A 25,918-nucleotide genomic window follows, 5' to 3' on the forward strand; every position below is an offset into this window, starting at 1 on the left:
ATCCACGAGGTCCAGAAAAAACAGCATTTGAAAGATGACAATTCCTGTATTTAGATTGTTCTTCATCATTAGCATTATTTTCAGACCATGGAATCTACTGCTGAGTAACTGTCATATATGATGAGGCACAAGTATAAATTGGCAAAAAAAGAAAACTAGATTTGGTCTGAGTCAAAGTGAATACATACATGAATATGTACACAGATTTGTTAAAAAATAAAAAAAATGTAAAGGAAAGCCATTATGTTTTGAGTATGTTAGCTGCCAGAAGACACAGTCAGGATCACTTTGCTAGCTACTCTACAGATACATATTAAAACCAGACACAATTGCATCCATGAAAGTTTTGTCTGAAGTCTACAGAAATGATTGTGTACAAAGCTATCTGAAAGTTCTTAAGAAATTATGGTGTTCTGAAGAGTTTAAGCTTATAAGATGAAACACATACATGCTACTAGTGTAACAAAGGTTATTTCTACCACTTTAACAGAAATCTAGTATACATGATATTACTAACAAAAAAAAATTTGAGCAACTTTGAGCAACACCCCCAGGATTCTTCACAGCATCTGCACAGATGATGCTAAATTGAAAAATAGTAATGATAAAATAACAACACTACATGTGGCTTGTTATCTGAAAACTTTTGGTTGAGATATATTTATAAACATGGTATCAATACTCAACAGCTATCCTATACAGGACCTTCAAAAATTGTGCTTGTTTTTTATAGCTTACTGGGAAGAAGGTAGGGGGAGGGGTGTGAGAAGGAGGGACAGCAAGGCTTTCAAGCTTTTTTTTTCTGTTAAGATTAAATGATTTTGCAGTAAGACCATCTAATACACAGCTATACAAATTTACAAATATTTTTAAGATATTGAGTAATGACAAGAAATAACTGGAGAGGGTTGATTAATTGAATTACAGACATTGGCTTGACTTTCACTCTGGCCTCAGCTCTGATTCTCATGAAGTCTGTATTTCTTTACAAGTTCAAAAGATGGGATTTAAATGCTTAAGCACTCAAAGCACTCAACTGAGTCTACAACCCAGATACTTAAATAGTTACCACTTATGTTCCCAAGAAGACTTTACAAATTAGAAAAAAAGACAAGTTTCTGTTTCCAGCTGGAGGATATCTATAGTATTAATTACAGCAGACTAATTTACCCTTCTTATGATGCTGTCCTTATCAGTTATTTCTTGTCGATGTCTTGATGCTGCTTTTTTGCTTTCCTGACTCAGTTCAAAATACTGTTCTTCAAGGAGTGCACGTGCCAACTGTTCTGACTCAGCTTTGGTTTCAGCTAGATCCAATTGGGTAGTGAGCGTTTCTCTGTTAAAAAAAAAAATACTCGGATTTTATCTTTTCCTAGGCAAATATCTAAAATTTTCATAGAGAATGAACAAATTCAGATTATATCATTCAATGAATTGCCATTATCTTTGCTTCCTATGAAAACAAGATTTACAAGTCTCCACTCTGTACATTTGTGTACATACGCTAAGAGAAAAGTCTCCCAACAACCTTCCAGCACAGAGCCCATCTTCTACCATATTTGACAGAAGAGTAGAGATTCCAAAGTTATTTTACGTTTGAATATTTTGTGAAACAACAGGTAGAGGCCAGAGACTTTACGAATGCACTCACTGAAGAAAAAGCTACAGGCAAAACCAGTTGTCACTAGGTATCAGAGAATTCACATTGAAAAATCACTGACATAACCGACTTAATCATGAAAAATTCTAACTTGTTTCTCATTAGACCCCAGCAAATCCTCTCTTCATTCAAGGTTTCCTTTCCCACACATATCCTCTAGGGCATAATTAAGCATAAACTGTAGGTGAAGTTCTTCCCAGCAAAAGCCTGTACAATAGCACATTCTGTTACGATCTTCTGAGGTCTATGAAGCATAAGCTACAGCAGCAAGCTCACTATAATTCAATTAAAATTTCAATCAACCATGAAACACTAATCCTTAGGAAACCAGGTGTCATAAATCCTCCTGCCTTTCAGAAATAAAAAATAAAATAAAATAGTAGCAGTGTGGTCCATCAAAATATACTAAATCCTATCAACTACAAACTACTTCTCCACATATGATTAATCCTCATGAAGATGTGTACTCTAGACTATTTGGGCAATGATGGAAATTTCATACAGCGGTGCTAAGTCTACACAATCTTTTGCAGAAAGACAGCTGCAAGTTCTGTTTACAGTCTGAGAGAAAGGGGGCATTAACTTAGGTGCAGTTAATATAATTATACAACTTCTGATCAGTTCAGCACACAAGCCACGCTTTCTTGCACTTGCTTGGAGTACAGGCAAATGTATATTTGGCTGCAAAGAAATCTATATAAAGTGGGGTGATCAATACAGCATAGTTCGATGTACCCAGCAACATGTGACACAGCCCACAGCACGGGAAGGAAAATAGAAACAGCAGTACATGACAGTGGTCCTTCCTGCTCTGCAAAATAAAAGCACGCCTTAACCATGCAATGAAATACATGTTACCATCGAATACATTGATTTGGTATGATTGTAATAAATATAGGAATTTACTATAAACATGTAACTGCAAAGTGTGCGTCAGCAGCTCACATATTTGTATGAAGATGAAAAGATGTCTATAATGAACACAAAGTTGTGGTAAACAGGGAGGAAATAAAAGGAATTGTTAAAAGTAAGTGATAGTGGGAAAAGAAGAGAGGGGAAAAAAGCAACTGGACTGAAGGAAGTCTCTCATTCCTTTCCTCATCTTTTAAGCCAGATATTTGTTATTCCTACAAGCACTAAGTGAACAGGTATTTTCTGCTTATATCATACTTCTGAGCATAACACCTTGTCTTTCTCTCTTTCTCGCCTCACCAAAAAGCACAATGAATACTGTGTATAATTTTCTCCCTTGATTCTTTTCTGTATAACAAGAAATACCTATGTTTTAGAATGGGGAAATTTAATTCTGCTTCATTCATAAGGCTAAAATCCCCTTCTTCAGAATAAAAATGTATTAAAGAAATTGAATTAGTAAATTGTAAAAACAAGATTAAACAACATCCTTCCTTATTTGTTAACTCTGAAAATAATGTCACTCGCAGCAAAGTGTGCTTTATTATTTTAAAGTAATAGGTTTGGCTGTAATTACGATCATAATAAAATTAGATTTTTTTAATTATCTTTCTTTTCTTCAAATTATTTGTTGGCTCTAAAAATACATGTAACAATTATCAGGATAATATAACCAAATAAAGATATTTTACAATCAAAATGACAACTATCACCAACTCAAATAGTTTTTCAAAATTTCACAACCTGCAAAGTTCTCAGAATTCTTCTTTCAAACATTACAAATGTAGTCCAAACAAAGATGAATAGCTGTATTTGGTTCTACGGTTCAGCATAGGTAACATTCTAACTATTTGTCATCTTACAAAGCATTATGGAATACTTCTGAGACCTGTCTTTTCTGAAGAATTAAAAGAAAAATTTAAAGCCAATTCAAAATCTTCATGAGTGAGACCACACAATGTGGAAAAACATATTTCTACTTGAAAAGCAAAGTTAGTATACCTTTCATTTTGCAATTCCTGCATTTTTCTTTGAGTTTCTTTATTTTTTTCATCAATTTCTTCTTTCAGTTCCTTAACCTGAGTTTTGTAAAGTGTCTGTAAGAGAAAGCATAAAAATCATTATTAAAAATCCATACTAAAATTTTCATGATTTTTGGTTCTGGTTGGTTTGAATAGGTTAAACTAAGATACATCAGTACTGCCTTCAATTAAATTTTCTCCTTCCTGCCTGTCCTAGATGGTCCTTTCCAGTTTCCCTTGCGTAGGGAACCAATGTAACCAGGTTAGATTTCAGTTCTCTAGTCTGGCTGTCTACATAGTTGTACAAACACACCTGTTGACAAAAGGAAAGGAAGACATTGAGACACAATTGGCAGGTCTCTTGGACACAAGAGGAGAAACCTGCATCCTCCTGTGGTATCAGTGTTGCAGAAGGTTAGTCAGGCTAAAGCCTAATACTGTCCCATGCTTCCATCTACTGTATTCTGTTTGTATCCATACATCTAGATTAAAAGGTCTTCAGGTAGGGATTAACTTTGTCGTAGTAACTGATTCAAAAGAGGTCCTATCTATATGAATGATTTGTGTTCCTAATCACTATAATAATATTGTTATTAATAATATTGGTAATTCTGTAAATTAAAACTTAATCTTCCATGCTGAAGTACTTTTGCTAGATATTTAACATAGATTATGAATGTGCCTCATTTAAAATCACATTCTTCTGAAAACATAGAAAATTCAGGATGAAACATGATGTTCTGGATCTTTTTAGCAGTTTATGAGATATGTACAAAAATCTGTAATGCTTATAATAAAATCACAGTGATGTGGAGTTCAGTAAACAAAACTTGGGCACTACAGAGCATGTTAGGCTACTGTTTCTATTCACAGAAATGTAACAGATTGAATTAAATCCATGCTATAAAGGATACAGGTTGAGGCTGTATGTGATACAGTAGATTTCAAACTCTCTCTCTAAAGTTTGCAATTATGTCAGAAAAATGCCTCTCTACAATCTTGAGATAGAAGTTACTAAGTTGAATAATTCAAATAATTGAGTTATTTATCATAATATAATACATAAGACTTTGACAAGCAAAGAACTAAAAGGCAACATACCAGATAGAATGTCTGTAATAACATACTAATGTTCTCTAATTTTCTGTTCCTTGTTTCTGTTAGAAGAATTTTGTGAGTTGCTGATTTATGCCAAGTTACCGTTATTTACATTTTTTAAATGCAAATATGTCAAAACATTCACTGTTCAATGATTCTATGTCAAACTGTAACAGTTGTTGCACAATTCTTTGCAAATCTTACCGAAAAATACTGCTCAGCTTCAAGTTGATCCTGAAGCTCACGCATCTGACCTTCATTTCCCCTATACTGTCTTCAAAGGAATAAAGAAGGAAAACATGCAAAAAGTCACTTATTAGCAAATGACAAAGATCAGCTGTTTCCACCCAGAACGTATCAACATCCTATCAACATTTTATATTTGCATACATCCTATTCCATGAAGACTAGGAGTTTATTTTCTTGTAAAATTCTGACTGATTTTTTTTCAACTTGATGACCTTTCTAGTATGAAAGATAAAAGAAAAGAAGTACTCTAATAGGAGAAGTGTTGAGTCCTATTTTCAGCTGAAGGAAGCTGTGATAGAAGCCCAAATAATGAATAATGCTGTCTTCAGTTAAGAAAAAGGACCAGGTAGAGTTAAAGAAAAAAAAAAAAGCTATCTACATGCATGAAGTTCAGTAACACTACAAGTCCCAAATTATTTAATAAGTAGATCACAGTTGATCCATAGAAGAAGTCAAACCTCAGATTAAGTGGTGTATATGCCTTGACACAGAATCATGAGCTAACAAATGTTCCATATGTAGCTCATAGCAAAAATATTCCAACAGTGAAGGCTACATATAGAAATCATAATATGTCGCTAAAAATATACTTCTATTTTAGGAAAAAATGCCTCTGTACCAGAGAACCTTTTAGTGAAGAATAGCAACAGACAAAAATTACATGCATAATTAAGCTACTTTTTTATATTTTACTTCAGATTTTTACTTACTTAGCAAGTTGAGCCAACTCAAATTCCAGTAACCTCTTTGCTTCCAACAACGTGTTGATTTCCTGTTTCAGTTGCTTCTCAGAACCCTTCAAGTTATCTGCTTCAAAAGCTTGTGCCTTTAATTCATTCTGTGCTATTATTCGCTTATTAGTCTCCTGTTCTAGTTGAAGTGTTAGATTTTTTACCTAAATGAAAAAAATGATTTCAATTTAGGAAAGTTTGCTGAATAACCAGTTGTGTGTGATTGGAAGTGTTTCATGTATGGATTATTTTATATGACTAAATACTACACGTTGTGCAATGCATAAAAACATTACTAAATCTTCAAATACTTCAGTGTAATAATCTCACAGAAAGTTGCTGTCCTTACAGAAGGTACTGAGATGACAGTGCATGATGACAAAGCTTCCATGTATTTAGTCTCTTATTTCGAAGTCTCAATTTTATTTCACCTATCTTATGTTCACAGAATCACAGAACAGCTGAGGTTGGTAGGGACCTCTAGAGATCATCCCCCCTGCTCAAGCAGGCTGAGCTACAGCTGGTTGCCCAGGACTATATCCAGTCACATTTTGAGTACCTTCAAGGAAGGAGTCTCCACAACCTCTCTGTCCAAACCACCCTCACACATAAACACACCCAGCGTTTATGCTGAAGTTGAATTTGTTGTGATTTTGTGCCTATTGTTTCTCCTCCTGTCACCGGGCACCACTAAGAAGAGTACGGCCCTGTCCTCTTTACACCCTCTCATCGGATATTTATAAAGATTGATATGATCCCCTGCTGAGACTTCTCCAGGCTAAACAGTCCCAGCTCTCTTAGCCTCTCCCTTTATGTGAGATGCTCCAAGTCCACAATCACCTCTGTGGGCTTTCACTGGACTTGCTCCAGCAGACCCATGCCTTTCTTGTACTGGGGAACCCAGCACTGGAAACAGCATTCCAGACATGGTCTCACCAGTGCTGAGCAGAGGGGAAGGGTCACTTCCCTTGACTCACTGGCAATGCTCTTCCTAATGCAGACCAGGATACAGCTTGCTTTCTTTCCTCATGGGTGCGCTGGTAGCCCAATGTCAACTTGTTGCCCAGGAGAACTCTAAGGGCCTTCTCTGCAAAGCTGTTCTCTAGCAGGTCAGCCTCTAGTATGTACTGGTGCATGGGGTTATTCCTTTCCAGGTGCAGGACTCTCCATTTCCCTTTGCTGAACTTCATGAGATTCCAGTCAGTCCAGTTCTCCAGCCTGTCAAGGTCCCTCTGAATGGCAACACAATCATCTGGTGTATCAACTACTCTTCACAGTTTTGTATCATCTGAAAACTTGCTGAGGGTGCATTCATTCTCATCATACAGGTCATTAAAATGTTCAACAGTACTGGTCCCTGTATCAGCCCCCAGAGGACACCACTAGTGGCCGGCCTCCAGCTGGACTTTGTGCTGCTGATCGCAAACTTGAGCCCAGCAGGTCACCTAGTTTTCAATTCACCCCACTGGCCCCTTATCTAGACCATATTTCATCAGCTTATCTACAAGAATATTATGGGAGACAGTGTCAGAAACCTTACTCAAGTCAAAGTAAACGACATCCACTACTCTCCCCTCATCCACTAGCCTTCTGTGATGAGATAACTGGCTTATCAGGTTGGTTAAACACTATTTCCTCTTTGTAAATCCACACTGGCTGCTCCTGATCACATTCCTCTCTTTCATATGGTTAGATATACTATCCAGGATTAGTTGCTCCATCACCTTCCCAGGAATCAAGGGGAGACTGACCAACCTGTCATTCCAAGGATTCTTCTTCTTGCTTTTCTTAATGACAGGGGTGACATTTGCTCTCTCCCAATCCTCAGGAACCTCTACCAACTGCCATGGCCTTTCATAATCAAGATAATCAAGAGGAGCATCACAGTGATATTGGCTAGCTCCCTCAGCACGCATGGGTTCTTCCCAACCGAACCCACAGACTTGTGTGTGTCCAGTTGGTTTAAGTGTCCCCTAACTTGATCCTCCTTCACCAAGGCTATCTTCATTGCTCCAGACCTCCCCTCTAGTCTCAGGGGCCTGAGATGCTTGAAACCCAGTCTTACTAGTAAGGACTGAGGTGAAAAAGGTATTCAGTACCTCTGTCTTTTCTGTCCTTTGTCACCAGAGCCACGTCCTATTTAGTAACTGGCCCACATTTCTCCTAGTCTTTCTTCTGCTGCTTATGTACCTACAGAAGCTTTTCTTGTTGCCTTTTATTTGCCTTGTCATTATCATCTCCAGATGTGCTTCAGCCCTCCTAACCCCACCTTACATAACCCCTTAACTGCATGCTCATATAGTATGTCTATATTTCTCACAGGTCACTTGTCCTGCTTCTACCTCTTATATGCTTCCTTTTTATGTTCAACTTCAGTCAGGAGCTACTTGTTCATCCAGGCATGCCTCCTTCTGCCTCTGCTTGATTTCCTTCTTGTCCTACAGACTCTCCACAACATCCTGAATGTGAGTTCCTGGCAAGTAGCAAAAATCCCTAGATGGCAGGTTAGGTTGGCAGATGAGAGCCTCCATTCCCTGCAGCAGGGAGTCTCCTACTAACACAGGCTGCTTCCACATGCTGCTCCTGCGTGCTTGAGGCTAAGCTGTTGTAGGTGCTCTGGAAAGTATTCCCAGCTCCCCATCAGCTACAAGGGGAGTGAACCTATTCCAAAATTGCAAATCTTGTAGTAGAGCCTTCATCCTAGCATCAGAAGTCACCAGCTTCCAGCCTTCCCCGTTGTAGGAATTTCTCCTTTCTGACTCCACAGGAACTGACTCTGCCTGCCCATCCTCTACAGTTGGAGGTTCAGATTCCTGAAGCTGCAAAGTCTCAGATAAGATCTGGTTGATCTCTTTCTCATCATCTCTGATGCTGCAAAGTCTGCTGATCTCCCACAGCTCCTGCAGAGCAGCTCAGCTCCTCAACCACTGTACACCTCCTGCAGGCAAAAAACCATAAACCCCAGCCTCAGCCAGAGGCCCCAGGATCTTGCTACCTGCAGCCCAAGACTTGCAAACCTGCATCCTCGCTTCAGAAGCTCCTTCGGGGTCGAAATCTTTGACGTGGCAGTAACAGTTGCTCCAACAGCTGTTGGGAACCAGGCCCAGTAGCCCTTTACTACCATAGCTGAAGATGTATATGCTAGTCTGAGCAACATTAATAGGATCTTCTTTGAACCCTTATCTGTGAACTGCTGTCTTTTAGCTGCCTCCATTAGCTGTGCTCTTACAGGCAACAATGGAAAAAATCTAAGTTGTCACCTGGAAGGTTATGAAAAACTGTGGATTTCAGATCTTAAAAAAATCTCACCCTAGAAAACACTGCAGCCTAGTAGCTATATAAAAACTGATCTGCAGAAGTCATGACCCATAAGAAAGGGGTTACCACTTTCCTTGCAAGTGTTGCATAAAAAGTGGGGATGAAACTCTTCGTATTGATACCTAATTTTCACACAGAATTATCAAATCGTTTTTCTTTGAACAAATGCTCTTCTAGAGAATGCAAATTCGGAACTGCAAACCATCCAAGTCAATCACACTATTCAGTCAAATTCACATGCAAGTTTTTCCTTAAAAAAAAGGAAAATGAAATTAAAAAAATGGATTAATAGCTAATAAGAGTTGAAATATCTAAGGCATCCAAAATCAGGTAACAAATGGAAATTATCTTACACTATTTAGGCTAACTACTGTCTTCAGTAGTTATACTGAGAAGTATACAATACACACATTTCAATGTATGTGAATTTAACTTTCTAATTTTCAATGAAACTAAAACTTCTTATTTTCATTATACAGAGAACTGTCAGTGATGAACATTTTACTTACTTCATCTTCCAGTCTCTCCTTTTGCTCAAGAAGGTGTTCCAGTTTCTGCTGAGACTGCTTCAGGTCGAAGTCAAGCATGGAACACTGTTTTTCAGCCTGAACTATTAGATTTTCAGCCTTTTCTCTTGCTGCCCTTTCTTCCTTTACTTTTTTTTCCATTTCTAAATAAGATTTAAAAAAGAAAGAAAACATAGCATCTACAAGAATGTCTTCCTAAACACAGTCTTAAATACTGTAATACTTTTCAGTTTTGTTCAGTTATTTATGTTCTCTGCTGCCAGATGAACTGATTACTGAGCAAAAACTTTCTAGCATTGTTGCAACAAGCACTTAAACAGAACTATTAATTCCAATCTGAATTCAAAACACTGGAATACTATCATGACAACTGAAAGATAAATAGTGGAAAAAATATACACATTAAAGATATACATTCTTGAAATAATCATTATGAAGTATTATAGGAAAAGCCTGATTTCCATGAATAGATAACAGAGGGAAAGAAAAGAAGCGCAACAATTCAAATTAGCTTAGTAAAAAAACTACAAACTAACTACATGTGCAACTACTGATGACCTCCACAAAGAAAACTCAATTTATTCAACTGAGATATCCGTGAATCAAAGATGTGCCATGATATCTATCTATGCAAGAAATTTCACTGTGTTCTCTACTGTTTTCAGACAAGTCTGTATGTACAGTGCCTAACACCACCACTATTTTTAATGCAGTTACACAGGAAGGAACATGATCCAAGACATCTGTCTTATTAACATACTCTTTCCATTCCATTTAGCATTTGCCAGAGCTTAGAAGAGTCAATAGAATTTCAGAAACCAAGGCAGGTTTCATTACTGCAAATGCAATAACTATTCAAAATGTTATAAAACAATGTGATTTTTTTATTGTGTATGTATCATGTTATTTCGTGAAAAATCATTAAAAATGTAACTCATTATGTTTTATAATTTTGATGTGTATTTTCTTTATGGTAGGGATTAAACTGTTGTATGAGAATCATACATTAAATAAATACATTTTAAGATAATATCATAATTAATAAACATTAACTATGTACTTATATCAGAATCTGAAACTTTCAAGAAACACTTACCACACATGGCAACTGATTTTGCCTCCTCTATTGATTGATGTTTGTCAGTTAACCGAGCTTTAGTCACTTTGTGTTCATTTACCTCCTGTTCTAACCGATCTTGTAATGATTTGAGTTTGTAGTTCAAATCTATCTCTAAATTATTCTTTTCCTAAGAACAAGAAAAAAATATCGCAAGGTTTTAATAATACTTCTAAAATATCTGAGGGAACAACATTTCCTTTTATTTCCTTTTTTAGTGCTCATTTTTTGTTATTAAGAAATTATCAATATTATTTTCAATGTTTAGAAATAAAGATAATAGATAAAACCTGCATTCAAAGTTCAGGAGAAAATTTCATTAATTTTATTCAGTAGCCTATAGATACATATAAAAACAGAAACTTCTTGTTCTGAATAAACTGCAGGATGTGCTATTACATAAAGACAATTTCTGTAGTTTTTTCTCATCAGTGGTCACCTACACTGGAAATGTCAACTATGCTGTGGACAGCACTAGAGCACAGAGGAAAGGAACAGAATGCAGAAGACTTAGCAGAAAGGATTTTTATCTCATTTTCATTCCTGTTATCTACATGTTATTCAGTTACTTCATTGCTGGGAATCCCAAGCTTCAATAGTAACTCATGAAGCAAGCACAGTATGAGTTTTAATGGACAGGGACTTGATTTTGGATCACTGCTTTATATTACTCCAAATGAAAAAGACTGCTTGCATCTTCACTCATGAGAAAATATATCTCTCTGGTTCATATTGGATGGACCAAACAGCACAGCAAAGCTTTACCTGACCTCAAAAAGTAAGGTTAGCTATACAGCCTGTTTGGAAAAATGGCGCAGGATCTCCTTCTATGCTTCTTTCCTTGTTTCTCTATCTTGGTGAGATCAGGGACGTTAGAGAACATGCTTCTGCCATTCTTCAAGAAAGGAGGAACAAAATTCAAATGGCTCAGTTCAAAAGTTGATCAAAAACTTTGACACTGACTCAACCAAATTAAAATCCAGTAAGACTAGAAACTTAAATGTCAGACTTTAAAAAGCTCAGATTCAAAGATTCTCAGCAGGCAAGCCTCTGTAGTGGCAGTCAGGCAAGCAGAACAAAAATAACTGGGTATTGGCAGAAGAGGTGGATCCTTTAGTAAGTAACAACAAATGACAGACAAGAATTTTGTTTCCAAAGCTACAAGCAAGAACTATGTGAGGACTCAATAGATCTACTGTCCCAACAGGATCTTAAATTAGTTAGCACTACTTAGTTCACTGTTTTAACACACACGGATTACAGGAAGAACATACAACTTACAACAATAAATACTATCTGAAAATCTGATGAGAACATTTTACCAATACCTTTTCTGAATGATTAAGCATATCTTGTGCTTGTTTTCTTTCTGCTTCCACTCTTTCAAGATTATTTTTAAGGTTTTTGACCTCTTCTTGTAAAGTTGTAATCCGAACTGCCATTAAAAAAAATCATTGAACATTAGTTACTAGACTTAGATCAGTAGTTTTTTTAAACTTTCTTTATTTATTTATATTTTTTTTTATTAATCTTTTATTTCTGGCCTCCTAAAATATTCCCACCTTAAAAAGTTGTATGTATGTGAAAGCTATACATTGTAAAGGTAAATAATCTTTTCAGCTATCCTTTATGCACACCATTAGAAATAGTCCACAGAAAACAAAACCACACGCAGAGCAAGTACTTGCCTCCTATCAATCCTAACAATGATATGCAAAATTTCTTTAATTAAGGCAAGTTTTCCTTTGGCATGCAGTAAATATTTTTTCTAATATTAATTCCACTAATATTGTGTTATATGTATATAAGGCACATTACACAGAAAGTCAATCTAATAATAAATCTAGAGGTGCAAATGCAATATACATTCTCCTACTGTGACTGAAGTGCTTTTCCATAGATAGAAAAACTATTTGCCCCCTCACACTCTTCCCTCAGCACTTTATCTGCTATTTTTCTAACTGAAAGTTTATACTAAATACTAAGTAATATAATATATTTCTAGACTGAAGAATTTGCATTAGTTCCTTCAAAATAAATAAGTACATAAAAAAATTTTTGTATTAGTTTATATTACACCAACTACCTTAGATAAAATACATACATAGTAAAAGGCAAAAATATACCTATCGTAATTCTCAAATACTTCTGTTTATAGTGCACCATGCTTAGATTAATTTTAAACATGAAAAGGCATAGAAAAAGAGAAAGTCTTTTAGAATTCTGTATTTTTCTTACTCATTTAAAATGTGTTTTTAAAATCAGCTCTATCTGTTTGAACTATATAAAGGTATTTGGATATGTACCAGCAAAGTACCTTATGCTATACCCTTCAAAAGAAGATCCCTTTTCTGCAGGCAAAAGTGGACAAAGTGCACAGAGGAGTCTTCTCAGGTCATTTTACCTCCTGCTTGTAATTATTCATAAACTTGACCAAACTACATTCAAGTGACTCCAGAGGAACTTTACAGTCATTCAACTGAAATTGATTTACTATATTTGAAGCATAGTCAATAGGCAGCTTGATTCTCAGTAGTTTTTACCTCATGCTAGAGAATATCAAGTTTACCTTAGAAAACAAAACAAAAAACTAAAAATCTCAACACTTCTTTTCAGGCTATTAAGCAAAAGACTGTGCTTCACAGAAAATGATTTTTAATACTGCAGATGGATGGTTTAAATTTGCAAGTTGAGAGATAGGACTGATTAGCATAGGTATAGTTATGAATAAATATATCTATATAGTTTCTGGTATGAAGAATCAGAAGTAAAAGTGATAAAAAGTTCCAAGCATCTGTAAAAAGGGGAGTTACAAGGGTTTGCAGACCTGTATCCTTTATGATGCTTTTCATCTTGTTCATAAAAGTAATCTAGAAGCATCATAAAGGAATAAAAAATCCCACAGTTTAACAGTAAAGTAGCTTTCTCCACAAATGAAAGAGAAGGAAAGGCAGAGTACCTCAGCTATAAGAAACAGTGTTATCTTTTCTGTAACAGTATGCCATCTTTCACCATTTTTATAGCATTCGTCCCATGCTTTTAGTCAGGACAGCCCCATAGACTTGCAACAGATGGTTCCCACAGCTTGCTCATTGATACTCTTTCCCAAGGGCCACTCAGACACAATTAGGAAGCTTGCTCTAAACTTCAGGAGTTGTTCTAGTGAGTCACACTCAGTTTGCAGACCGGATTTCCTGACTTTATGTAACTGTACTTTTGCAATTAAAATAGGATTATTACAATTTTTTGATAAAGTTATAATTACAGAAGGATTACCTTGTAGCTCTCCAATCATTTCAGATCCATGACTTCTGTCTCTTCGTTCCGATTCCAGAGCTGCTTGCAGTTGATAATAATCTTTCTCCACCTGCAGCTTTGTGCTTTCTAGAACTCTGCACCTTTCCTGCAGTTCTCTGTTCAGTGATTCTACCTGATTTAATGACTTGCTCATTTCTGTGTTACCCTTTCTCAGTCTTGCTGCTGTATCTGATTCTGCCCTTAGCAAATCATTGGCTTCTTCTAGCTGTTGAAATAAAACAGACAAGATTCTCAAATATAAAAATTATCAGAACCAATTTTGTTATATCTGAATGCTCCAAAATGCTTTTCAAATCTATGAAATAACAGAGACAATTAAAAGAAATAACATACTTGTTTCTGTAATTGTGTTATCTTCTCATTTGTTATTTGTGAATGCTGACTAATTTTTTTCAAGTCTTCTATCTGATCTTTTAGCGTGGACACTAAAGAGAAATTATAGTATTAATACTGCAGATCAAAACATAAACATGTTTAAACAGAAATTCCTAGCATATAATAGATATTCTGTTGGCTTTTTTGTACCTCCCCCATCTTTTTTTTTTTATTTTAATCATTTTCTAAGTCAAATTCTACAGTTGTAGAATAACAATATACGTATTGTAGAAAATAGAATATGACAATAAGATAAAAATATTTTGATTTTTAATAAGAATGTAAGATACTGAAAATTTTTCATGTGTTGACTTTAAAAGGTCCCTTTTAAAATTACGTAGCATTAAAGATGCTAAAATAAATAATTATTACTAAAATCACATCATGCACCTCATCAGTTCAGACATCTGGAAAACACGGCATACCTTCATTTTCCATATTCCGTCTTTTTTCATTCTCTTGTTCAATTTTTCTTTGGTAGTCACTTATCTTATGTTGTAATACCATTTTTTCCTTCTCAATCTGAGACATTGCAGTTTCTAAATTCTTCCTTTGATTTCCCTAAAATTAAAAGTATTGGCATTTTCTATTCATATTTTAAAGAATGGTCCAGATTCAGTCCAGAAAACAGAAGTCACTGCGATTTCTAAAAGCAAAACAATTTCTGAAAATGTTTACCAACAAAAAATATACACCTCCTGACACTAAATTTTGAAATGTGGTAGTTTGGTCTCAAATATAAATTAAGAACAATCTTTTAAGTCACAGAACAAATGTCTTGAATTATGAGAGTACTATCTACACTTTTTACTCACGTAAGAAGACTTCAATGAGAAAAAAAAGTTACCTCTTCATCCAGTTCCTTCATTATCTTGTCTAGCTTTATGTTTGAAGTTCTAAAAATAACAAATCATTTAGTAATATATGAGATGGATATATTATACATGATTAGTGTTTTACTAGTTAAATAATTTGTGATATAATAAACAGTCACATTTTAACTAATGCTATTTTATTACAAACAAATTGTAGAAAATCATCAATCATTCGAAATAGTTTATAAAATACATTATTAAATATTCAACTTATATACACAAAATTTTACCTCTCATATTTTGTCCCTAAATCTGCAAGTATAAGAATGAAATATGTAAACATATAATTAAAATTAGGATACCCTGGTGAACTGTTAGTTTGCAATGGTCTACAAAAATTTCATCTAGTTGTGAACTTCCCAAGTAGCTAAAATGGTTCATTCATTCAACAGCAGACAGCTCCCCACTAAGGATAAAGATATTTTATTTGAAAGTCTCTCTGTTGAAGTAATGTAAATGTCCATAGCAAAATCTCCCAAAAGTAGTTTGACTGCCTTAACACTGATACTACACTATTCTGTTTTTGTAGTTACCAAACCCTCTTCAAAGTGACAATGACAAAAAACACTCAGAGAATGTTACCTGGCCAGCACAATAAGTAGTAGTTACAGAAATATATCCAATCTACTAACTATACAGTATACAGCATGACAAATCAAAGGAGACACTACTGTGCTTTGACATCATCATCAATATTACTTCAACAAAATAGCTGCTGAAGGGGAATTTAGTCTGTACAGAATCTGAGTAAAAATGCTGTGATTATCAGAAAAGAAGATTCTCAACTGTTTGCTCATAAGCATGGGTGCAAAAAATAGGTAACAATTTTTCAGATAGATACTTCAACATGGTAGGCAAAGACTTTAGAAAGAAAAGTGTTGTTCTTATGTATCAGTCACAGAGAAAAGATGCAGATTTCCAACAAGTACTGTGTATCTACAAATAAGAGAATGTCAATTTTAATATTCCAAAATATGCAGTACATACAATACTTAAGAGTTTTCAAAAATCAGTATGTCCATTGTGTACATCAGTTCAGTAAAATACAGAACTCAGAGCCATCAGGCAAACTCATATGGTTAAGTATTCAGAAAGAAAATGTGTGTTACGCGGATGCCCATGAAAACAAAGAATCTTCTTCATACTATACACAAGAAAACCATTCAAATATTGTTTTAGAATGATTTAAACCTGTGCCTAGAATTGCTTAGAGGACTACAGTATAATTTTTAATGTTATTCAGGTAATCCCTAAAGCAATAATACTGAAGTGTTAGATGTACTTAAATTATGGAAAAAATTAAAGTTCAAAGTCTCACCTGCACTTTTGCTCCATTTCATCTTTCAACTGCATTTCATTATGTAGTTGTTCTTCCAACTCATAGATCATCTTCTGCATATTTTCCAGCTTTAAATATATATTTGTACGTGAAAGAACATGCATTAAATTTATGAACTACAAAAAAGTATTTCAGAAAACCATGTGCAGCTATCACAGTCTACTCACTTATATCTAGAAACTATGTTTTTAGTATATTAAAATGTGATAGTCCCACCAAAATAGTCTAAAAGTAAGTTAATTACAAGAAACAACTCTAATATTATGTAAATATATAATATGAAACCACATAAAATTTTACAGTCATGAATATTTCCAGTGAAATTCATGGGGCTAAGCCAAGTCCTCCTTATATTTTAGATGTAGGATATTACTGCACAGATTTAAAATATTTTTATTAGCCTCAAAAATTCTCTTTTTCTAGCATGAACAACCACATACATTTTACAATGCATCTTTAAGTCTCAACTAGTCCAGGAAGCAAAACCAAGTCTGTCAGTAATTATTAGTGGGAGGAAAGGGCTCTTAGTTGAGATATTTTTTACAGATATTACTGTACTAAGCTTTGAAAATAGTAACAAGCTTCAGATGTTAATGCAGAATGTTACTGCATAGTATTTATTGTTGTTTGTCAGCAAGATAAATTCAGAAAAGCATTCTTTTCATGCAGTCTATCTATCTTTCACTGGATCTCTGGGCACAATAATCCCACTTCATAACATCAGCAAAATCCTCAACAACAAGATGGTGTCAACTTTAAGGAAGCTCAGTAAGTCAAGCCTGTATTGATTCACTCACTAAAACTTTCTGGCTCCTCTTGTCAGGATTTCAGCCTTATTTACTTTCCCACCTCTCCTTCAACACTCTTGCAACTGCACAGAGGAGAATCACAATCCTAACCTAGACTCTCTACAAAGCAACATGTAGTTCTGACATTTTCTGTCTTGGTGTTTGTTCCAACTTCAAAAACTCTGGCAATCGCCTTTCTTTTGCACAATCATCCCAGAAAAAGCAGCAACAGAACAGCTCTTCATTCGTCTATCTCTTCCTTTCCTTCTTCTCCTACAAAATGCACCAAGAGAAACTAGAACTGCACATTAGGATAATGAAAAGGAGACAAACTATGCTTATCTCCATTCTTCCTTGATAGAAACAGTGAATATGCTCTCAGCAAAGACTGTTCTCTGTTCAGTTCTAAGATCTCATGTTTGGCAAGGTATTAAAGCATGCTTTACCCATATTAAATTAGAAAACTGTATGCGAGATTATTTTGCCTACTTCCAGGCAGGCATTTTTTCTTACTTCCTACACTTCAAATCATTTCTCTTCTTCTATTCAGAAGGAAAAAACATGGAGCACTCAGATGCTCTCAAGAACAGGAGATCCTTTGTCATTTCCTTTTTTTTCTTTCACTCTCTTAAGCTGCTCTGAAATATTCAGAGGAGGAACAGAGACACGGCAGCTATAACTAAAAGAAACTTAAATATTTTATACATTCACCTTGTATTCTATACATTTACTGCTGCACACTCTATATATTTACTATCACAAGGCTTTGAGAGAGGAAGGAAATAGTATACTTCTGCTTACACTAACAAAACAGCTCTGGCAAACTAATTTCTGGTGTGACATATAACACCAGTTAGATGAGACAACAGTTGCAGTCAAAAACCAGAGCGATGAGCTCTGAATCAAAACTTTGAGGATAAGGACAGGAGAACTAGTACATAAAACATTTCATTTGTAGGAACCACTAAGAAATAAAGCAAGTTTAAAGGCTAGCTCTCACTGTACTAATAAAGGACCACCGATAACACACAAAAATGAAGGAGCAGGAAGTTGTTTCTATGTCATTGCTCTTCCATTTCTTGGTTGCTCATTTCATAACCCTTCCAGACAGGCTGCATAAAGGAACTAAACAAGAGGGGTAAGGAAGAGAGGTCCATAACGACATCTGGCAGCAGAGGTATCTGTACTTACTTCTGCCTGCCTGGACCTCTATTGCTCCTCCTGCTTCTTTCTGTCTCTGGAAGCCTTTACAGTACTATACCCCAAGGGGCTTATGTCAACACACTGTGTGGTCAAATTACATTAGTACCGGAACACAGGCTTTCAGAGAAGTTTTTGCACAATCTGATCTCAATAGCTTAAAAAAATACCCCAAGAAAATCCTGTGCTATAAGTAGCAGTTAGTATAAAAACATCTCTTTATATTTTAGTTTGTTTGCAGTTTCCATCTGGGGAGTGGGAGAGGGAATATGGAAAAGTCTGCCTAGAGCAGAGAAGTCAGTAACAAAAAAAAAAAAAAAAAAAAAAAAAAAAAAAAAAGGCCCTCTGAAACTGCCACACATTTTTACCACCAGCACTTAAGTATCTGGTTCTGCATCTTGGACAACGAAAAAAGATGAAGACCCACTGCAGAACAATCTGTGAATCTCCTCCTTCCTAGTATCTTCACTGCTTACAGGAGTTTATAGTAGGCCTAAATCAAAGTAAATAATCAGATCTTCAAACAGATTTGAAATTCAGTTAAAAGATATTGAATCCCATTTTTCTCCAAATTCATGGTCCAATTCTGTTAAGTTTTACACACTTGCAAAACCCAATGAACTTCTCGGAAATTTCTCAGTCTCTTGTTCTCCCCAGAAGACACTCAGTATCATGCGGAATTGCAGATAGCCTAGGCAGTATCTTGTGTTATATTTCCATAACTAATTAATTGCTAACCATGTGTCAACATTACCGTTTTCATTGCAGCATGTAATGAAAGAAAAACAGCTGAGAAAGAAGCATGGGGTAAAAATACCTTGTAGTAAAGACTTAACATTTATTTGTATCTCTCTATATCACCCACGTCCTTCCAGAGCTTCACCTCCCAAATTCATTAAAATCACAGGATATTTGAATACATCTGACAATACAGACAGTCTCTTAAGGTATTCTTAACTATACAAAGCTGCCTATATCCCACTAATTTTGCTAAATCTTCTAGCAATTCTTTTTCTTTGGGTAATACCACGTATCATGAAAACCTTTATATAACAAGTTTTTATAAAAGAGAACAGGTATTGATATCTGCTTGTCTTCTACTCTAAATGGAAAATAGTAGAATAAAATACTAACAGGGTCAATCACAGTCCAAGTTAAAAGCTTCCTTTTAGAGCTAATTATCAATTATGTTGACAGAGTGTTTTCTACTGGGAAGAATGTCAATTTATTAAATACCAACCCATTCCATAGGAATAGGTTAATTTACATCAGAACTTAGAGAGAATCCAAGCAGACCTTGTTTCCTGCACCTCCATTTACTTTCCTGGTAACCTGACTGCTAAGAAGCTCGGGAAACAGTAACTGAAAAATCTCCTGAACATCCATGGGAGCTTGCTAAGTGAACTGTCCTCCGCGCCCCAATTCCTAGTGGCCTGTAGGGCTCTCTGGGAAGGGAGTAGAATATCCAAGTTTGGGCTATTATATTTGAGAATGAGCAGAACTCCTGCTCTGCTAGTCCTTCTACCATGCCCTCTTAGCTCATGGCAGCTCCAGCTCCAGTGTTACACCAGTGGGTTGATGGAAAGCCCAAGCTTTCTGTCACACTCATGTCCAGATTCCTTTGGTTGTCACAAAGCAGATGTCACCTGTGATACATGTCACTGTAAAAACACTGCTGAAATACTGATACTTCTAAAGGTAAAAAAAAAAAACTGAATTTCAATTCCATATTAAAAAAAAAAAAAAAAAAAAAAAAGCAGCAGCAGTTCCAGCTTATTTTGTCCTAGTTGGAGAAAACTAACTTCAAAGTTTTATGAGGAACTCAACCCTGCTTTTTGCTTTTTCAATTAGCTTTAATAGGCATGCCATACTAAAAAGTTAAAATTAATATATCCATTTTCCATATTCCAAAACACGAAACAATTTGAAATATTTAGAACTCAAACATTTGATACTTATATACCCAACAGACTCTTTTCTAGAATCTAACAAAACTTAAATTAGTTAGACATACCACACTTTTATCCACATTGGAGCCTGTTCTGTTATCATTGGAATTTTCTGCAGACACAGCTAAATACCTATAACAATATATAAAAAGTTATTTTAAGAGTTGTTTAAAAGCAAGGTTGTGAAAGACAGAATATAATCAAACCAAAAAAATATATATTTTTTTGCTCCAAATGTGGATTTTTCATTTCTGTACTTATTATACTTTAAGATTTAAGTACATTTAATTGAAAAACCCACATAACTTATTGTACAATTTGTCTTTAAGTGTAAAGGAGAAAGCTGCAACAGAAGCCCTGTAGAAAAAAAGGTTTCTGCCAAGTACTAATACAACTACTTTTCTTTTTTATAGCTATGAAAAAAAGTTTTGCTTTCCATGGTTACCACACTCTTGTTGGCTCTTATTCTATAAATATTTACTCAGACACTTATGCAGTGAGTAGTACCAATTAAGCAAGCCCTACAGAGACTGTGCGTGGAACTTCCAACAAAGTTACTAGGAGCTTCACAGACAACGAGTTGGCCCTGAAGCCAGTATTCTTATGTTACGTAAGTGTTTTCTAGAATAATAAGAATTTCTAACTTTTATTTATCATGATTCTGAAAGTCAAATAAAGAAATACAAATGATTATCTAAAATTCCTTCAGTACTTGATATGACATTCTTGGCCTGATAACTGACCCAGAGAGACGTAAAGGGTCTCTAACTGCAGCAGATCTTGCAAGGGAGAACTCTCCAACACATGAACTGAGAAAGATGGACACGTTCCCTTTTTTGTTACACAAGAATATCTTCATATACACAAAAATCTCTCCAAAAGATCAAGGAGCGGAAGATCAAAGACAACACAAAAACAAAGGTCAAATAAAATGTCACAAGACTGCTTACATACAATCAAAAGACAGAGAGACAACGTGACAACTCTCTACAGAAAAGGGCTTGACAGCCCCGAGTACAGAAGCCAGCGCCTCCTGCACCCAAGGGCTGTCGAGCAGGGAGAATGCACTGTTTAAACAGGCACGACACGAGGGGTGATAGCCTAGGAACAAGCCACACTAGGAACAAACCACACCAGGACACAAGAAGAGACCACAGAGCCACACAGCTTACAGGGCTGTGAACTGTTCTCAGCCACGGTTCCAAAATCTGTTTTGGGACGGACCAGAGAGCACACCTGAGCAAGCAAAGCCACGCTGGAGCTGCCTGCTTTGTTACAGGTGAAGCTCCATAATGAACAACCATATTTCCTAGTTTATGATCAAATTTTAGAAAGAATTTTATACTAAAAGATTGTTTCACTTCATTTAAGGACAAAAGTTGCATCACTTTACTAGTCCCCCATTGCCTTAAACTCTCCAAGCATATATGAAGTGAGATAAAATCTAAGGAGAGTGGAGGGCAAATACACAACTCGTGGGATTTTTCCCTATGCTTAAACTGTTTTCATCACATAAAGGGAATAAAAATTAGGATTATAAATTTAGAAAGTTTGAATGGTCATTTCAGACTTTCCAAGACTATCACATCAGCAGATTACTATGAAATTAAAATCAATTCTAGGACAGCACTTTAGTTCTAGTAATTCTACAAAATAACAACAGTATTAAGTAGCAGACTTCTTTAATGACAACAAAGCAGAGCCTTTTAGTGCTCCAAATGCCTAGTACTGTCCCCCAAGAAGGAAGAGGTTAAGAGAAGAAATTGTTCTTAACGAGCCTCCATATGCTCCATTCACTTTCTTGATAATGTTTTCCAAAATTTTCCCACATTAATGCAATGCAAAATTTAGAACTTTTTATTAGAGACTAAAATCAGAAATGTTGGGAAATTCATGGACTGGTAGACTTGCACAAACTGTCTACAAAACTTGCAAGTCCTTCTACTCCTTAATAAGCAAAAAACAAAACAAGAAAAAATCCAACTTTTTGCATAGATGGGAAGAATTTCACTACAGGCTTGGAAAAGCATTTCCTCTTCCATACGAGGATGGATAACAGATTTATTTCCTTTAAGACTCTCCTATCCCTAAATCTCCTGTAAGATTCAGCTCTTATTAAGCCTAACAGACCTCCAAGCACAATTAAAAGCAGTTTTCAAAGAAGTTACCAAGATTTTTGAATGTACATAGTGTCTACATAGTGAATGACTATTTAAATATGAAAGAATATAATTTTAACTGATATCATTTAAAGTCTTTTAAGTAACAGTGAAATTTTTAAAGCATCACAATCTCACTCTGCAGCTGATGAGTACCTTGGAAAAAAAAGACAAAATTTTGAGGCAGATAATAGGCAAGTAGAAAATACCTTACTGTTTCTAGTAAGTGAGAGATGTTAAGAAAGGGTTTAATTTATCACATGCCAGCAAACTGACAAAAAACAGGGAAGCCTCATATATAGTGCTTCATAGTGACATCAAGCTGTATTTCTTAATGCCTTTAACCTCCAGGTTCAAGTCTCAACATATACACTTCATTGCTCTGTAGGTAGCTCTGCCTAATAGTGGCATAGTGCATTTTTCTTGATCAGTTGCCACAGCACTACCACATAATATTGGTAGCTCAGAACAAGACATTCACAAAATCAGTGTGACAGTTTACACTACTGATAACTAGCAGTCCTGGCTACCATTGTCATGAAATTGTCAAGAAATGTAATATAGTAGGATTCTGAATTATTACTAAAATCCTGAAAGAGCTTATGTAACTAAATACACAGAGAATCTAAACACTGGTAAGAGTCAGAAACAGTCTTGATGAGAATATACTGTTAGCTCACTTTCTCTGTACATACCGACGGTTGCTGTAGTACGTAAATCCTACAAAAGGTAGCTGGTTTCCCACAAATGCTTTTGGTATGGGGAATGTTTCTTCCTCTCCTTTGTCTTCTTCCAAATCATCAAAGTTACTAGTGTCAATGTCACTACTTAAGTCAGGCACAACTGGTGCTACAGCTAGAAAAAGAAAACAATTGTAAGGTAATAGTATCACTCAAGTGACATAACCAAGAGTTTGTGAGAATTTCTCTGCGGTGTCTGGGAAATCTTGTTCCTTAGTACAGGGTAAATAAAATACTAAATACTAAAAAGAAAAATGGCAGTCATTTTGCTAACATGATATGTAAATAAGCCAGATCAGTACTTCTGAAAAAAGCAAGATACTTACTGTCTCTGAGAGTTTCCCAAGCCCACTGATCATTTTTGAAGAAAAGATGCCGTTTAATTTCTTCTACACCATTTCGTCCTAGCCTCACTTCCCTGCAAAGAGTTTTTGGTTTCAGTGTACCACAGAAGATTACATAAATCATTCTTAAGGAAATAAAGACTCATTCTAAGGCACATCTAACAATGCAAAAAAATTTCTCAAACTAAGGTAAGAAATAGTCTTTAAAGTTTTCATATGACTATAATTACACCAGCTCAATTGGTGCATTTTGCAATATAATCTGGTTTTAAGCCTTGTCTATAATAATGTGCTGCTGCTGCCCCCATCACAGCCTGGTTGCACTGCTGTCAAGCAGCAGCTAGATTCCACTCTTTCTGGGAGTTCATGCTGTTCTTAGACTCCCATGCAGGCCAGCAGAGGCAACAGCCTCCCCACTCTTGGTAGCACCAGGTCTCAAGTAAAGGTTATGTCTACATTAACAAACAGAATGATACAAAGGAGCGTATCCACAGAGTAAAACAGTTGGTGCTTGAAGATCTACCTAACATCCACATTTCAGATGGGTCTCCATTGGACTGACTCTACTCTGATCTTGTAGACTGAATACCAATAGCAGCTGGAAGTGCACTAGGGGCATTCCCAAAATGTACCTATTGCTTTAGTTTCACCCAAAAGGAATCTGTTTTTCATGCCCCTCACAACACTCAGCAATGCAGACCAAAGTAACTGTAAGTGTTACCAAGGTGTAATAGTTCTTATTCAAACTAAAAATTTATGGTAGATGTTCCCACAGTAGCAGCATCTCCTCTTCTCCACCATACATGAGACTATGCCAAGAGAGCAGCAGCAAACATCAGTGGCTTCCCTCCCAACTGCTGAGACTGGACAGGATGAAACTGATGTGTAACTACCACCTGTCCAGCTGTCTGGAACATCAGTTAGTAACTATTTTAGATTCCACAAAACGCTACTTCAAGTTAGACAAAGTAACTTAAAGACTCTGACAGAAGCTTTAAAAAATACTTGACTAACAAGTTAAAATAGCCTTCCACTTTTTAAGGATCAATTAGCATCTTGCTTACACTGCTGTAGGTAAGAGAAGAATAAAGCCCAAATCCTATTAAAAAAAACCCTCAACCGATGGAAATGGATTCACACCTAACCATGGTAGCACCTACCTGGAACAGTGTTCACTGCATTCATGCCAAGACAACAGCATTCCACTACTGTTCAGTAGTTTAGAAATCCACACAAACACAACAAAAAACATGTATGTTCTTTTAACACGAGAAGAAATTCTCCTAACAAAGGTTTACTTTCATTTTGAATAAAGTTTAAATCTTACCTATCAGTCAGAAAGGCACAAATAAGGTTTTTTGCCTCTTTAGAGATCTCATTGTCATCAGGGAAAGCAAGGGAGTTCTTATGATTCATAATCTTACTGTATGTTCCAACCAAAGAATCTGCATAAAACGGTGTATCACCTGAAAAAAGCAGAGTGCAAAAATTAAAAAGCATAGCATCAGAAGTGTTGCAGATTTGATTTATAAAAGCATTTGAATTACATAAGCACCATACATAAGCAATTGTTAGTAAGTGAACATGAGGCAAACATAAATGTTTGAGAACTGTGCCAGAATAGTACTGAAATATATACTTAATGCCTCTGAAAACTATAAATATTTTGTAAATACTACAATCAGTACCAAGCTTACATTGCAAAAAAAATAAATGAAGCACTTAAAAACAATGGTGATATTTTAACAACAAACCTAGGAAGTACTGCAATCAGTTTTGATTATCTTATTACTCACCTACAAGCATCTCATACAAAAAGACTCCAACTGACCACCAGTCACATTCCCGTCCATAGTAACCATCACCACCCTGTGACTTCAATACTTCAGGAGAGATATAGTCTGGTGTTCCCACAGCTGTATCACATCGTACCATACCTTCCTACAAAGAGAAAGAAAATAGCCAGGCACAAATGTAAGAGCCAAAACCACAAACCATTTCAAAGAGTTTATGCAGCCTAAGCAACACCTCTGTTCTTAAACAAGCGTTCTTTAAGTTCTCCCACTCATGTCAACATAAATGTTGCATATACTGACAGAAGTACCATGTTTTTAGATGTACAGTAAATAGGGAAAACAGCTCTGTTAGCATACGTGGGTCAACGTGGGATTTTGCTGACAAAATTAGCTAAAGCGTA

At 35.7% G+C, this 25,918-nt stretch overlaps 1 protein-coding gene across 1 annotated transcript in view; it reads right to left on the bottom strand.

Moving 5' to 3' along the window:
• ROCK1 (Rho associated coiled-coil containing protein kinase 1) overlaps positions 1-25,918 on the bottom strand; it is a 92,041-nt gene that overhangs the window by 23,624 nt on the left and 42,499 nt on the right. Inside the window, exons 7-23 of the mRNA XM_062570211.1 lie at positions 25,518-25,662; positions 25,049-25,187; positions 23,704-23,795; positions 23,333-23,492; positions 20,544-20,610; positions 16,521-16,609; positions 15,175-15,223; positions 14,753-14,888; positions 14,286-14,377; positions 13,911-14,157; positions 11,963-12,069; positions 10,614-10,764; positions 9,500-9,660; positions 5,652-5,836; positions 4,897-4,966; positions 3,575-3,669; positions 1,171-1,336 (exon numbers count right to left, since the gene is read on the bottom strand). Coding sequence (XP_062426195.1) covers positions 1,171-1,336; positions 3,575-3,669; positions 4,897-4,966; positions 5,652-5,836; positions 9,500-9,660; positions 10,614-10,764; positions 11,963-12,069; positions 13,911-14,157; positions 14,286-14,377; positions 14,753-14,888; positions 15,175-15,223; positions 16,521-16,609; positions 20,544-20,610; positions 23,333-23,492; positions 23,704-23,795; positions 25,049-25,187; positions 25,518-25,662 — 2,151 coding nt within the window. The remainder of the gene's footprint in view (positions 1-1,170; positions 1,337-3,574; positions 3,670-4,896; positions 4,967-5,651; positions 5,837-9,499; positions 9,661-10,613; positions 10,765-11,962; positions 12,070-13,910; positions 14,158-14,285; positions 14,378-14,752; positions 14,889-15,174; positions 15,224-16,520; positions 16,610-20,543; positions 20,611-23,332; positions 23,493-23,703; positions 23,796-25,048; positions 25,188-25,517; positions 25,663-25,918) is intronic.

The sequence above is a fragment of the Rhea pennata genome, chromosome 2 (genome assembly GCF_028389875.1).
Source record: "Rhea pennata isolate bPtePen1 chromosome 2, bPtePen1.pri, whole genome shotgun sequence".
In the NCBI taxonomy this organism is placed as follows: Eukaryota; Metazoa; Chordata; class Aves; order Rheiformes; family Rheidae; genus Rhea; species Rhea pennata.